At 38.1% G+C, this 16,525-nt stretch overlaps 1 protein-coding gene across 5 annotated transcripts in view; it reads right to left on the bottom strand.

Annotated features, from left to right (window-relative positions):
• The window catches only part of IFT74 (intraflagellar transport 74), a 102,413-nt gene that overhangs the window by 20,041 nt on the left and 65,847 nt on the right, over nt 1-16,525 (bottom strand). For all 5 annotated transcript variants that reach the window (XM_012127648.5, XM_012127655.5, XM_042243501.2 and 2 more), the window contains exons 14-16: nt 12,125-12,178; nt 10,193-10,290; nt 9,583-9,709 (exon numbers count right to left, since the gene is read on the bottom strand). In XM_012127648.5, coding sequence (XP_011983038.1) covers nt 9,583-9,709; nt 10,193-10,290; nt 12,125-12,178 — 279 coding nt within the window. The remainder of the gene's footprint in view (nt 1-9,582; nt 9,710-10,192; nt 10,291-12,124; nt 12,179-16,525) is intronic.

The raw sequence follows: 16,525 nt of genomic DNA, 5'->3' as shown, positions 1-16,525 counted from the left end.
CTAAAGAATGCTGTTTTTATTACAACCAGTCTGGGCAGGTCCAAGAAGATATCAACGGGCTTTTGGAACAGGCCACAAAGATCTGGGAATTGCGTTCAACAAGTGTATGGCGTTCTCTTTCTTTCCCTTCTTGGCTCCTACCATTCATGGGTTCAGTGGTAACTATCTTATTAGGCCTCCTATTTGGCCCCTGTATACTCCAACTCCTTACAAAGTTTATTTCCAGCAGACTCCAGCAGTTTCAAACTAAATCGCTGTTACTACAAGGGTGGAAGCTGGTTTCAGATGTGGAACACCCCAACTTAGATCAGGTAGAGAGAGACTTCTGCTCTGCTAGGCAGGGCTACGCCCATGCACAGCAGGAAGAAGTTATAGAAGAAAGAGACCTCTGTCCCAATTCCCAAGAAGTATCTTGAGTATGAAGTCTCTCAGGAGGGAGTTGTTAGGGGAAGCATACTGATTGAAACCGCCCACCCTGGCCAGGCACCATAGTAACTATTTGCATGAGTTGTTTTATGACAGGAGATCCTGATAAGGAATATGGAACTAATAAGCCACCACCAACTGGAAGAGTTCAGGAAAGGTCTAAAGGAGACACCTCATGTCCGTCCACTTCCCAGAATCCCTCTCGCTAGCATCCATCTTGGCTGAGCGATGAGTGCGCCACCAGGAAAGACTCTGAATTAGAATGATTGGCCAAAGACCACCCAGAAACTAATCCCATCACCATAAAACCCGACACTGTGAGCCACGTGGCAGAGCAGTTCTCCTGGGTTCCCTTACCCAACTGCTCTCCACCCGGGTGCCCTTTCCCAATAAAATCTCTTGCTTTGTCAGCACATGTGTCTCCTCAGATAATTCATTTCTGAGTGTTAGACAAGAGCCCAGTTTCGGGCCCTGGAAGGAGTCCTCCTTCCTGCAACACTATTTCAGGCTTCTTTCCCCAGGCATCATCCATTGTTCTGGAAATTTTATTCCAGGTAACTCAAAACCAAATACTAAAATGGAATTGAAATATATGTCCTGTATATCAAGATGAAGAAATCTGAATTCAAACCTGGTTTGAATTTGCCAGTTTCCTGTCTCCTGTATTGCCAGAGACTGGCATGGGAATAATCTGATACATACTGTAGTTACTAATTTGTAGAGGCATACAGTAATACAGTTTCATAGAATATTTTACGTTCATCTTTCCTCTATTTTAAAGTAGGGATATGAATACCTCCCACCCAAAAATATAGTGGTATTTCAGAGCTGTTGTTGTTCAGTCGCTCAGTCATGTCCAACTCTTTGCAGCCCCATGGACTGTAGTATGCCAGACTTCCCTGTCCATCACCAACTCCCAGAGTCCATTGAGTCGACTCATGTCCATTGAGTCGGTGATGCTATCCAACCATCTCGTCCTCTGTTGTCCCCTTCTCCTGCCTTCAATCTTTTCCAGCATCAGGGTCTTTTCCATTGAGTTGGCTCTTCACATCAAGTGGCCAAAGAACTGGAGCTTCAGCTTCAGTATCAGTCCTTCCAATGAATATTCAGGACTGATTTCCTTTAGGACTGACTGGTTTCATCTCCTTGCTGTTCAAGTGACTCTCAAGAGTCTTCTCCAACACCACAGCTCAAAAGCATCAGTTCTTTGGCACTCAGCCTTCTTTATGATCCAACTCTTACTTCCATACATGACTACTGGAAAAACCGTAGCTTTGACTAGATGGACCTTTGTCAGTAATGTCTCTGCTTTTTAATACACTATAGTATAGGTTTGTCATAGCTTTTCTTCCAAGGAGCAAGTTTAACTTCATGGCTGGAGTCACCATCTGCAGTGATTTTGGAGCCCAGGAAAATACTCTGTCACTGTTTCCACATCTATCTGACATGAAGTGATGAGACTGAATGCCATGATCTCTGTTTTTTGAATGTTGAGTTTTAAGCCAGCTTTTCCCCTCTCCTCTTTCACCTTCATCAAGAAGCTCTTTAGTTCCTCTTCACTTTCTGCCATAAGGGTGGTGTCATCTGTATATTCGATGTTACTGATATTTCTCCCGGCAGTCTTGATTCCAGTCTGTCCTTCATGCAGCTTGGCATTTCACATGATGTACGCTGCACAGAAGTTAAATAAGCAGGATGACAATATACAGTCTTGACATACTCCTTTTCCAATTTGGAATCAGTCAGTTGTTCCATGGCTGGTTCTAAATATTGCCTCTTGACCTGCATACAGTTTCTCACGAAGTAGGCAAGGTGGTCTGGTATTCCCATCTCTTGAAGAATTTTCCAGTTTGTTGTCATCCACACAGTCAAAGGCTTTAGCATACAGAATGTAGCAGAAGTAGATGTTTTTCTAGAATTCTCTTGCCTTTTCTATGATTCTACAGATATTAGCAATTTGATCTCTGGCTCCCCTGCCTTTTCTAAATCCAGCTTGTATATCTGGTAATTCTCGGTTCATGCACTGTTGAAGCCTAGCTTGTAGGATTTTGAGCATTACTTTGCTAGCATGTGAAATGAATGCAATTGTGCAGTAGTTTGAACATTCTTTGGCACTGCCCTTCCTTGGGATTGGTATTTCAGAATATCAAAAGCCAAACACAACATCCTGCTAAAAATAATTATATTTAGGGACAGAAGATTTTTATACTAAAAGTAACATATTTCAGAGTAAAATACAAAATTCAGAATGACTGGGATGTATCATTCCCTGTATATACATATTATTTTTCTCTGGCTCCTTTTATTGTTTACTCTTTATTGTTACATTTCAGCAGTCACGATGATGTGCTTAGGTGAGCAGTTTTTATATTAAACTTTTTGGGGGTTTGACGGGCTTCTTCAGTTCAGTTCAGTTGGTCAGTCGTGTCCAACTCTTTGCAACCCCATGAACTGCAGCACGCCAGGCCTCCCTGTCCATCACCAACTCCCAGAGTTTACCCAAACTCATGTCCATTGAGTCAGTGATGCCATCCAGCCATCTCATCCTCTGTCATCCCCTTCTCCTCCTGCCGTCAATCTTTCCCTGCATCAGGGTCTTTTCAAATGAGTCAGCTCTTTGCATCAGGTGGCCAAAGTATTGGATTTTCAGCTTCAACATCAGTCCTTCCAAGGAACACCCAGGACTGTTCTTTAGGATGGACTGGCTGGATCTCCTTGCAGTCCAAGGGATTCTCAAGAGTCTTCTCCAATACCACAGCTCAAAAGCATCAATTCTTTGGTGCTCAGCTTTCTTCACAGTCCAATTCTCACATCCATACATGACTACTGGAAAAACCATACTTTGACTAGATGGACCTTTGTTGACAAAGTAATGTCTCTGCTTTTGAATATGTTGTCTAGGTTGGTCATAACTTTCCTTCCAAGGAGTAAGCATCTTTTAATTTCATGGCTGCAGTCACCATCTGCAGTGATTTTGGAGCCCCCCAAAATAAAGTCTAACACTGTTTCCACTGTTTCCCCATCTATTTGCCCTGAAGTGATGGGACCAGATGCTATGATCTTCGTTTTCTGAATGTTGAGTTTTAAGCTAACTTTTCACTCTCCTCTTTCACTTTCATCAAGAGGCTCTTTAGTTCTTCTTCACTTTCTGCCATAAAGGTGGTGTCTTCTGCATATCTGAGGTTATTGATATTTCTCCCGGCAATCTTGATTCCAGCTTGTGCTTCATCCAGCCAGGCATTTCGCATGATGTACTCTGCATATAAGATAAATAAGCAGGGTGACAATATACAGCCTTGACATACTCCTTTTCCTATTTGGAACCAGTCTGTTGTTCCATGTCCAGTTCTAACTGTTGCTTCTTGACCTAGGTCTGTACAATTTTTTTCATCAAATTCAGAAAAATTTCAGCCATTTTCCAACTATCTTTTCTCTCCCATTCTCTGTCTCTCTTTTCTTTTTGGGACTCCAATTACATGTAAATTAGACTGCTTGAAATTGTCCCACAGATCATGTAGGCTCTACTCTTTTTTTCTCCTTCTTCAGGTTAATTTCTATTTATTTATCTTTTAAGTTCACTGATTGTTTTTTTCCAATTGTCTTCTATCTTCCGTTAGATCAGTGATTTTTTTCATTTTAGTTGTATTTTCAACTCTAGAATTTTCAGTTGGTTTTTTTTTTGTTATTTTCATTTCTTTGTGGGATTCTCCACCTGTTCATTTAGTATGATTTCATTTTCCTCAAGCCCTTAAATATGCTTATAACTTTTAAAGTCCTTTTCATTTCAACATCTGGATTATCTCAGGTTCAGTATATAGTGACTGCTTTTTCTCTTGACTTACATTTTCTTCTTTTTTTACATTATTAAATTTTTTATGGTATAATGGACATTTTAAATGATGTTAGAGACTCCATATTCTATTCTTTTGAAGAGTGTTGATTTATATTATAAATGAACAATTAACTTTGCTGAAATTAATAAAACTCTAAACTTTTCTCCTTTGGAGTACATAGCATCTGAAATCTCTGCATTCAGTTCTTTCAAATTCTGCTTTTTCCTTAGGTCCCATAAAGTCTACTCTATGCACATACATTTCAGTAGTCAGATAAGTATCTGGTTGGCATTTATATACAGATTTCTGGCACTTCTTACCAGGATGTCTCTCTTATACAGGGCAGGCAATGGGTAAGTAACTTGGTTTTTTCATTTAAGATTTATCAAAATTTACTTGGAATTAATTTTTATTATCTATACAGATTGCCTAATAGAAAAATTAAATATAAAGCTGCTATTAAACCTTTCTCTACTACCTAAAAAATCAGAAAGATTAAAATATACCTGGAAGGTGACATAATAAAAATATGTTCAAGAATTGAATGACTCATAGCTTATTATTATGCCAAAATCACACAGGATATTAAATACCAAACAGTAAAAAAAAAAAAAAAAAAAAAAGCTTCAGAAGACACTGATTTAACAAAGAAGGTTATTACCAACCAAATTTGTCCTAAGTTGGTATAATTAAATGTGAACATTTCCTCTGTCCCTTTAAAGAATCTAAAGGCTCAACAATATTGACATTTTTTATTTTATAAGATACACATGGACTTAAGTGTTGTTGAGAGGGCTTTCGTTTTGTTGGATTAATATTTCTACTAGGGTTGGAAATAGTTAAGATGAGAATCAAAGCACTGAATCAAAGTCACTGAGGCTTATGGTATTTCAATGTTCCGAATAGGAAATGTACTCAGTTTGTATATTTTCACTGTTCAGTAAAAAGCTATATAAATCTAACTACAAGTTTAATTTAAAGATATATTAGGGAGATACACTTAAAAACTACATATACTGCTTTTCCTAAAGAAAAGGAGAAAATGGTTGGTTGGTATAAAGTTTATCTTCCTTTAACAGCAGGTCCCCATGAAAAGCTAAAACCTTCTCCAAGAGAAGAGACAGGAAGAGGATGCAGACTAGTTCCTTCTGATATGCTATGAAGTTGAAAAGTTTACCAAGCAGTGTGTACATAGTAGCAAAATCTCAGAAGGAGCCACTTTGACCTGGGGAAATGTTCCTGAAATATTCTGCCATCAGAGGATTTGTTTATTCTCTGGTGTTTCCTTTCCAAAAATATAAATAAAAACTATTGCTGACAGGTTCCTTGCCTCTTCACTCATGCAGTTTATCAGTGCTTCTTAATCTTTTTTTTTGCATTGTTGTCCCCCAAAGGAACCGTTTGTAGACTACTGTTTCCCTAGTCACCTCCCATGAAGTTTTTATATAACAGATGTGTATCTGTTTATGTACAATGACCCTTTGGAGGGCGACAAACCATTATAATTAGTGTCTAAAATTTTACCTTCCTCCCAAGAAGTAATTTTCCCCCTTGGGAGCAATTTGCCCCATTAAGAAACATAGAGTACACCAAGAAAATTAGGTGAGTTCCAATTAGAACTTCAAGGGCCAAAGGAAGGCAGTTCACAAAAAGGGGATGTAAAATTCATTATCTCTGAAAGCTGAATCATAATATTCTAAACCTCTTATGGTGATCTCCAGATAGAAGTTTCTTACTGGGGATGATGTTAAGGAACAATTAAAAAGACAATGTATATGCATGGCTTAAATTAACACTTGAAAACATCTGAGTACAATACTGCTGTATTAATATTTAGAATGGATAACCAACAAGGACCTACTGTATAGCACATGGAACTCTGCTCAGTGTTATGTGGTAGCCTGGATGGGAGGGGAGTCTGGGGGAGAATGGATACACGTATCTGTATGGCTGAGTTCCTTCTCTGTTCACCTGAAACTATCACAACATTGTTAACTGGCTATACCCCAATACAAAATAAAAAGTTTTTTTAAAAAAGTAACTGAGCACAGAAAATGAAATTAATTGTAGGGGTGAGATAATTCAAGCTTTAAAAGGGAAATTTTCAGTAAAACCCTTATCAGAGTAATAAACTGGATTTGTATCTCCACTGAAACTAGTTCTCATTTTTTTTAATTAACTAGGCTTTTAAAAGAAATGTAAACACAAAATATAAAAATATGAAAGGAATACTAAGTTATGATTATTGAATTCATTTGCTAGTTCTGATATTTACTCTTTAAAAATGTATATTTCTTATATAAAGATAGCTTAAAGGAGGCAAAACCTTGTTGAATTAATACTGACCTTAGATAATGAAAAATTTTAAACTATGGTTTAAAACACAAAATGGAAGTTTCTTAGATGAAATAATTAAACATAAAATACTTCAGCTTATGAAAAACAGAAAATAAAGGTGTAAAAATATTCATAGTTGTATACATCCAAAACAGCTGAAAGACGATTGTGAAGAGATATTTGTACACTCATGTTCATTGAAGTATGATTCACAATAGCCTTGGGGTAGAAACAACCTAAATGTCAACAAATGAATGAATAATGAAAATGTGGTAGTTACCACAGTACAGAATATTTTCCAGCCTTCAAAAAAAGGAAATCCTGTCACATGTCACAACACAGATGAACTTTGAGAAACATTATGATAAATGAACTAAACCAGTAACACAAAGTCAAATATGCACGATACCACTTGTAAGAGGTGTTTAACATCATCAAACAGAAAGTAGACTATGGTTAGCTGGGGCTTAGGAGGAGGAGAAAGTGGGGAGCTGCTGTTCAATGGGTATAAATACCACTTTTGCAAGATGAATATGTTCTAGATATCTGTCACGTAACAATGTACAGATAATTTACTATACTGTACACTTACTGGATGGTAAATTTTATGTGCTTTTTACACTGGGGTAAACAAAATATATTATTAACAATCACCTTTTTTACTTTTCTAATGTGGCTACTAGGAAATTTATATATGTGGCTAGCATTACATTTCTTTCAGACAGTGCTGCCCTAATCTCATGTTAGTCATAATGACTAATTGTAATTAAAATATGGCCACCTGCAGGACCTCTCCTAATTACCCAAGACCAGGGGGATATGAGCCCTGTGTACCTCCATTGCTCTTTATGCTTATATCATAGTACTGTTTCATTATATTTCAATTATTTGTCATTCTACTAGACTGAAAAGTTTCTTGAAGAAATAGACTGGATTTAAAAAAAAAAATCTGTTGTTGCTGTTCAGTTGCTCAGTTGGGTCTGACTCTTTGCAACCCCATGGACTGCAGCATTCCAGACCTTCCTGTCCTTCACTACTTCCCAGAATTTGCTCAAACTCATGTCCATTGAGTTGGTGATACTATCCAACCATCTCATCCTCTGTCATCCCCTTCTCCTCCTGCTTTTGACCCCAGCATCAGGATATTTGCCAATAAGTTGGCCCTTCGCATCAGGTGGCCAAAGAATTGGAGCTTCAGCTTCAACATCAGTCCTTCTAGTGAATACTGAGGGTTGATTTCCTTCAGGATTAACTGATTTGATCTCCTTGTTGCCCAAGGGACTCATAAGAGTTTTCTCCAGCGCTACAGTTCAAAGGCACTGATTCTTTGGCACTCTTCCTTTTTTACTGTCCAGCTCTCACATCCATACATGACTACTGCAAAAGCCATAGCTTTGACTAGATGGACCTTCGTTGCCAAAGTAGTCTCTGCTTTTTAACACTCTGTCTGGGTTAGTCAACAGCTTTTCTTCCAATAAGCAAGTGTCTTTTAATCTCATGATTGCAGTTGCCATCCACAGTGATTTTAGAACCCAAGAAAATAAAGTCTATCATGTTTCCCCATTTATTTGACATGAAGTGATGGGACCAGATGCCATGATCTTCATTTTTTGAATGTTGAATGTTAAGCCAGCTTTTTTCCCTCTCTTCTTTTACCTTCAACAAGAGGTTCTTTAGTTCCCCTTCATTTTCTGTCATTAGAGTGGTGTCATCTGCATATCTGAGATTATTGGTATTTCTCCCAGAATCTTGATTCCAGCGTGCACTTCATCCAGCCTGGCATTTCACATGATATACTCTGCATAATTGTTAAATAAGCAGTGTGACAATATACAGCCTTGACGTACTTCTTTCCCAGTTTAGAACCAGTCTGCTGCTCCATGTCCAGTTCTAACTATTGCTTCTTGACCTACATACAGGTTTCTCAGGAGGCAGGTAAGGTAGTCTGGTATTCCCATTTCTTTAAGAATATTTCATAGTTTGCTGTGATCCACACAGTCCAAGGGTTTAGCATAGTCAATAAAGCTGAAGTAGATGCTTTTCTGGAATTCTCCTGGTTTTTCTGTGTGTCCTGTGCTTAGTTATTCAGTTGTGGCTGACTCTTTGTTACTCCATGGACCATAGCTCACCAGGCTCCTCTGTCCATGGGGCTTCTCCAGGCAAGAATACTGGAATGGATTGCCATGCCCTCCTCTAGGGGATCTTCCCAACCCAGGGATTGAACTCAGGTCTCCTACATTGCAGGTGGATGCTTTACCATCTGAGCGACTAGAAAAGTCCATGCATATGGAATGGGTAGCCTATCCCTTCTTCAGGGATCTTCCTGAGTCAGGAGTCGAACTGGGGTCTCCTGCATTTGAGCCAACAGATGTTGGCAATTTGATCTCTGGTTCCTCTGCCTTTTCTAAATCCAGCTTGAACATCTGGAAGTTCTCAGTTCACATACTATTGAAACCTAGTTTGAAGGATTTTAAGCATTACCTTGCTGGCATGGGAATTAATGCAATTGTGCAGTAGTTTGAACATTTTTGGGCATTGCCCTTCTTTGGGATTGGAATGAAAAGTGACCTTTTCCAGTACTGAGGCCACTGCTGAGTTTCCCAAATTTGCTCACCTAGATAAGCATGATGGTCTTATCACTCACCTAGAGCCAGATATCCTGGAGTGTGAAGTCAAACAAAGCTAGTAGAGGTGAAGAAATTCTAGCTGAGCCATTTCAAGTTCTAAAAATTTCTGTATACCCAAATTATAGCAAAGGCACAGAGCAAATATTCAATAAATGTTAAATGAATGAGAATATGTGAATGAATTACTATGAAGTAGATCTGAAAGTCACACAAAATTCTGAGCCTATGAATGACTGCAGCAATAGGCAATCATAAATTATATCCTCAGTCTTTAAAAAAAATCAAAGAGAATAACAGATTTTTAAAGTTCCAATTCATTACAGAAAAAAAGGACATTAAAATCTACAGTGTTTTCTCACCTGAAGTCAGATTCCTAGCCGTACTCTGTGATTTCTGCATTTCAGTAGATTTAAAATTGAGATCATCCTGCATCATTTTCAGCTCTTGATTGGTGATAGAGGATATCTGTTTCATACGATTTATATTCTGTATTTGCAGAGACATAAAAGTGGAAAAAAATTCCATTGATTTAACTTTCCAATAAAACTCTTTAAAAATGCTGCTAAAGGATTGGATGTTTTGAAATACATCATTCATTACATATATATATTTTATAAAAGAAAACATGATATTCAAAGTCAGATTTCTCAGTAAGGAGAGGTTAAATTAAAATTCAGAATTGTTTCTTTTATATTTGCTTTATTTCACTGTAGAAAGATTCAACTATGCTATTAGAGGAACTAACTGGATTTTTAAAACACTTAGAATATTGAAAAGAGATCATATATTTTTCCTAGTATGGTACCACACAATAGTAGCTGCTCAATAAACATTTTTTGAGGAATCAAGATATTCATTAGGTATCCTGCGCTCTTACACAATAGTGAACATTTGAGGTTTTTGAGTTGTATTTATAAGGTAACCACAGTAAAAATAATGAGGACAGTAAGACTAACACATGGCACTTACTCGACTACTGTGCTCCAAAAGCGAAACAATGCTGGCTTCTATCTGTGCCTTCCTTTCCAGTTCCTGGTTCTTAGTTTCCTCGAAAGTCTCAATAAAACCTGTCGATTGAAACATATGATGAAAGGCTACTGTTGATATAGCTAAACACTATATAAGCTCTAATTTGTAGGTCTGAGAAGTACTTTTTAGAAGTTCAAAGCAAATTTTTAAACATCACTTTAATTTTTTAACCCAAGGAAAATTAAATTACTCAGTAAGAACATTTCTACATACTTTCAAACTTTTAAAGTTTAACTACTATGATCTTAATACAAGTACACTAAATATTTATAAATGCAGGCTGAGAAGCAACAGCTGATAAGATGGAGATGAGAAAAATTCCTATGGTTTTACACTAGGATCTCACTGATACAGCTACAATTATTAACATCTGTAACTGGCCATTAATTTTACTTCTGAAAATACTACTATACCTTTTTTACCAGAAAATTGAGCATTTTCCTTATAATGCCAAAATAGTCTCAATTAAATAAGTTTAGTTTATTCTGGAGAAGGCAACGGCACCCCACTCCAGTACTCTTGCCTGGAAAATCCCATGGACGGAGGAGCCTGGTAGGCTGCAGTCCATGGAGTCGCGAACAGTCGGACATGACTCAGCGACTTCACTTTGACTTTTCACTTTCATGCATTGGAGAAGGAAATGGCAACCCACTCCAGTATTCTTGCCTAGAGAATCCCAGGGATGGGGGAGCCTGGTGGGCTGCTGTCTATGGGGTCGCACACAGTCGGACATGACTAAAGCAACTTAGCAGCAGCAGCAGAAGCAACAGTGATTTATTCAAGATTACAAATAAATATTCTAAGAAATCATTCTTTTTCTCCTCTAATATAAAATTAGTATATAATTTGCTCTTATTTACATTCTTAAAATATTTCTATGGATCTTCCAAAAATTAACTTAAAATAATTTTACTATTTGCATGAAACAACAAATCAATTTTGAGGTAGCTTTTGGTACTTGTTGAGATTTTTAAAGTAGTCTTGGAATATTGTTAAACCAGAGTTGGCCATTACTGATTTATAACATGCTTCTATGAAGGTAACAACTGACATCAGACTTACAAAAATGTCAAATTCTAGAAAAATGATAATTTAAAAGAGACTAGAAAATCCCATGGACGGAAGAGCCTGGTAGGCTACAGTCCATGGGGGTCGCTAAGAGTCGGCCACGACTGATGGACTTCACTTTCACTTTTCACTTTAATGCACTGGAGAAGGAAATGGCAACCCACTCCAGTGTTCTTGCTTGGAGAATCCCAGGGATGGGGGAGTCTGGTGGGCTGCCGTCCATAGGATCGCAGAGTCAGGCATGACTGAAGTGACTTAGCAGCAGCAGTAATCATTAATACAGTCAATTTTTATAAACTTTTGAAGGTACAACATAAGTTAAAGTGAAGATCTATTTATAAAGTTAAAATTCAGATTTAAAAAAAAAAAAGTGAATGAGAAGCCACAACAGAAGTTTCAGTTAGTGACAGAACCAAGAAACAAAATCAGAGGTGAGGGCTAATACATAATGAGATAGGTATAATGAAAAGCGTAAAAAAGGTGAAAGGTATCAAGGCATGTAAAACAATGAGTGGTCCATAGATTCTTTATACAGACTATAAATGTAAATATTAGCTTTAGAATCTATCCCTAACATACAATCATACACACGTATACACATGTACAAAATCTTTCTATAATTCTCTACCCATCCCTAAACTATGCTAGATATTTAGTAATACTTCAAGTCAAATGCTTTGAATGTCCACACTTCTGCACTTATTATTAGTCACTGTATCACCCCAAAGTGAGATCTCTGATTTAGTATAAATGAACAACTATCTGAGAATATAATATTTTCACATCTCTAAGATTATCACTTACTGTCCATATTTTCCTCCCTCTTTTTTAGCTCCTTGTACTTCTGATTCATTTCACCTACAAGCAATAAAAGAAAATAACAATTTTAAAAACTCCAGTTACAGTACTCAAAATTAGAAATATCTCTTGGGTTCTCTATATGCTATTAGTCATTACATATTCAGTGTTTAATATTAATGTTCAATTAGGTGAGATTCATTTAAATTGATTTTATTTTAAAAGTTATACATTTATATGCTTGACAACTTGGTAAAAAAAAATCTCCTTACTGAAAGAACTGAAAAGAACTGAAAAGGTCTCCAAAGGTTTTCTATTTTAGTTCCAATTTCAACCTACACATGAACACACTGGTGATGGGAAATATACGCTCCCGTGAAAGTTCATTTCACCTCTGAATAGCTCACAACAGCAAACAAAATAGCAGGGTTAGTTTCCTCACAGAACTTAAAGTCTAAATATTTAACAATTAAAATGTACTAAGTATCAATAACCTCAGATATGCAGATGACACTACCCTTATGACAGAAAGAGAAGAGAAACTAAAAGCCTCTTGATGAAAGTGAAAGAGGAGAGTGAAAAAGTTGGCTTAAAGCTCAAGATTCAGAAAACAAAGATCATGGCATCTGGTCCCATCACTTCATGGCAAATAGATGGGGAAACAGTGGAAACAGTGTCAGACTTTATTTTTTTGGGCTCCAAAATCACTGCAGATGGTGATTGCAGCCATGAAATTAAAAGACACTTACTCCTTGGAAGGAAAGTTATGACCAACCTAGATAGCATATTAAAAAGCATAGACGTTATTTTGCCAACAAAGGTAGTCATGTATGGATGTGAGAGCTGGACTATAATGAAAGCTGAGCACCGAAGAATTGATGCTTTTGAACTGTGGTGTTGGAGAAGACTCTTGAGAGTCCCTTGGACTGCAAGGAGATCCAACCAGTCCATTCTAAAGGAGAATAGTCCTGGGTGTTCTTTGGAAGGACTGATGCTAAAGCTGAAACTCCAGTACTTTGGCCACCTCATGCGAAGAGTTGACTCATTGGGAAAGACCCTGATGCTGGGAAGGATTGGGGGCAGGAGGGGAAGGGGACGACAGAGGATGAGATGGCTGGATGGCATCACCTACTCGATGCACATGAGTTTGGGTAAATTCCGGGAGTTGGTGATGGACAGGGAGGCCTGGTGTGCTGCGGTTCATGGGGTTGCAAAGAGTTGGATACGACTGAGCAACTGAACTGAACTGAAGTGCTATTAGATGAAAGTAAAGGATGTTACAGCAGTACACAGCAAAGACAGTCTAGTTTGGGGATCCAGGAAGTTTTTCACTAAAGAAGTAATATTTAACATGTGTACATTATAAAAGGATAAAAAGGAGTTACTGGGTCAAATTATAGAAGAAGTTCAAAATCAAAGCATTGTAAGTACTGAAATTTGAAAGTGAGGATGAATATGGTAGCACAAAGAACTGAAAGAGAAAATGAAGAGAAAAAGTGGTACAAAAATGAGGTAGGAGAGGGAGGGATGAATTGAGAGAGTAGCACTGACATATGCACACCACCATGTGTAAAGTAGATATCCAGTGGAAAACTGCTGCACAGCATGGGAAGAGCTCAGCTCGGTGCTCTGTGATGACCAAGAGGGGTGGCATGGGGGAGGTGAGAGGGAGGCTCAAGAGGGAGGGGATATTTGTATACTTACAGCTGATTCACACTGTTTTACAGGAGAAACTAATACAACATTGTAAAGCAATTATACTCCCATTAAAAAAAAAAAAAGATGAGGTAGGTTATGAGAGACCTTATATGGCATATGTTATAAACGTTTGGATTTTCTCCTAAGGACAATGGTACGATTATTTAAGAAGAGGAATAAAATTATCAATTTGCATTTCTGAAAAATATTTCTGATCAGGAGAATAAAAGAGAAGATTGGAGATAGTAAGACCAGTTAGGAGGTTGTCAACAATGATCCAGTTGACAGATGAAGACTGACCGGTGGCAATTAGGATGTAAGGTAGAGATTTTTTTTTTTTTTTTTTTTGAGACATTTAAGAGCTAGAGTGAATTGACTGTGGTGAGGGCTGGAGATGGAGAACTCAAGTATGACTCCCAGGTTTCTGTCTTGGGCAACTGAGGACATTGTCATATTAGTTACTGAAAGAAAAAAGTAAGTTGAGGAAGAAGTTGCTTGAAGTAATTCTAGACAAGTTGCATTTAATATATGTGAAAGACATGATTAAAAGAGCAAAAATCCAAGGCCCAAACACAAGGACAAAATGTGACATTTTATAGCTGCATAAAGGAATCATTGGTAAAACTAGATCATGATTATTTTAGAAAAACAGGATTTTCAGTATTATAAAAATTGAGATTTGGAGGCCTGGGGCTATTTTCCTCAACTAGTAAGATGGCTGCAGTCCTGTGATCCCAGGATCCCAGGTAGAGAAAATAGAATAAATTTGTGCTTGCTCCAATCTTCAGTTTCTTCCTTAAAGTCATTTGGTTCTCAGCATTCTGGAGAAGCTATGGAATTTTACTAAGATGATGCCCAGCAAAGACGGAGAAAATAAGAGATTTCTAAGGGGGCTCCTGGTAAGAAGCTGACATTTAGAAGGACTTTCAGAAGAAGGATTCAAAGAGAATGGGGGAGTCAACAGTTAAAGACTAGAGGCTAAAAGCCCACCGGTCAGCCTGTGTTCTATATAGCCTCCTATTAAGTATACTGTTTTGCCAGGTGCCAACTAAAAGAGCAGTAACACTAGGGAGTGAAATAGATAGAGTAGAGCCCCTAATTACATGGCACCGATAAATTTCCACTTCTATACCTGCTTGGGTAGGAAATGAGTTACCAGAATACAAAGGTGATGGCAAAGTCAGAGACCCAAGTCAGCAGACAGCTTTTCTGCCTTCAGGTCTGAAAACAGTTTTCCCAAGTTCATTAAGGATAGCCCTTACACACAGTCACTCGGTTGTGTCTGAGTCTTTGTGACCCCATGGACTGTAGCCCACCAGGCTCCTTTGTCCATGGGATTCTCCAGGCAAGAGTACTGGAGTGGGTTGCGATGCCCTTCTCCAGGGGACCTTTCCAACTCAGGGATTGAACCCACATCTCCTGTGGCTCCTGCATTGTCAGGCAGATTCTTTACTCCTGAGCCATTCCATAGTTAAATGGATCAGTCTTCCCCCTCAAAGTCTGTACCCCTCTGTATTCCCTACTATGTTTGAAAGCCCTTCACCATCATCATCATGTAAGTCAGAAACCTGGGAGATTCCTACCTGCTACTCCACTCAATCCCATGCTCCAAGTTACCAAAAGATGTAGCTGAAAGATATATCTGGTCAATGTTTCCAGCTATACAGCTGGTCAGCTGCATTAGATAAGACAGAACCCCTATATCTTAGCAGATTCCCAAGTTTCATAAAACCTCCTCCCCCATATATCATTGTGGCTAAAAAGAAAAGAGATCAGATCCCTAGTGAACTCTATTTTGTAATTTCTCAGTTGGTGGATTAATATCTGAGTTTCCCATGAGAGGCAATGTATAAACATGGGTAGTCCTAAAGTAGGGTAAAATACAGGGCTTGTTTCACCTCAGGAAAAAGGTATCTGCTCTTAGATTTCCTATTATAGAAGACAGCAAGATCATAGACGAGGGAAGCTAATTGGCTATCACACTGGAGGTGTAAAAAAAGCAGGCCAGCAAAAGGGTCTAATGAAGAGACCAAAGGAGAGGGAAAGGACACGCTCATAAAATGAGGGTTATTTCACAGCTACTTTCAAACTCTGAGTATTTGATGTGACCTTGGAAAAGGGTCTGATCACCATTTTCCAGAATATGTAGCTACCCCAATCTTCTCTCCAGTGTACAAGGCACATACTAGTGACTCCCTGGCCACAAGGTCCCCAAGTCAGCAGACTTACTGATTTTAGAGGAGAACAAGCAACAGAGAGCAAATAAAATTAATGCCAAGGGGCAAAAATTAACCCTGAAGGACTTTTGCTGGAAGGACTTTCTCCTTTTAGCACTTGGGATCCTTCTGAGGCAAGGTAAACCTCCCAGTACTGTTGATATTCAGTACCATCAAGTGTTCCTTATTTGGCATGGTTTCAGCCCCCTTATCATGTGTTCATTCTACTCTTAGTGAATTCCAATCCTTTATTCCTTTTAAAGTATGATGCCAAAAACAGGATTCCAAGCAGACTATCACTTCTCATAGTCTATATATTCATCTTTTGTTAATGCAAAAGGATTAGGATTCCAGCTGTTCTGGAGGCTATATCACATGAATTCACATTGAGCTGTTATCTAAATCCGCTTTAACATTTTCACATATTTTAGTAAGCTACAGCACTTCCTTCTCCCCAACTCCTACTTCAATTTTAATTAGTTTTGTAGTCCTA

This window comes from Ovis aries, chromosome 2, assembly GCF_016772045.2.
Source record: "Ovis aries strain OAR_USU_Benz2616 breed Rambouillet chromosome 2, ARS-UI_Ramb_v3.0, whole genome shotgun sequence".
NCBI lineage: Eukaryota > Metazoa > Chordata > Mammalia > Artiodactyla > Bovidae > Ovis > Ovis aries.
This window is presented reverse-complemented; position numbering and strand designations above follow the sequence as displayed.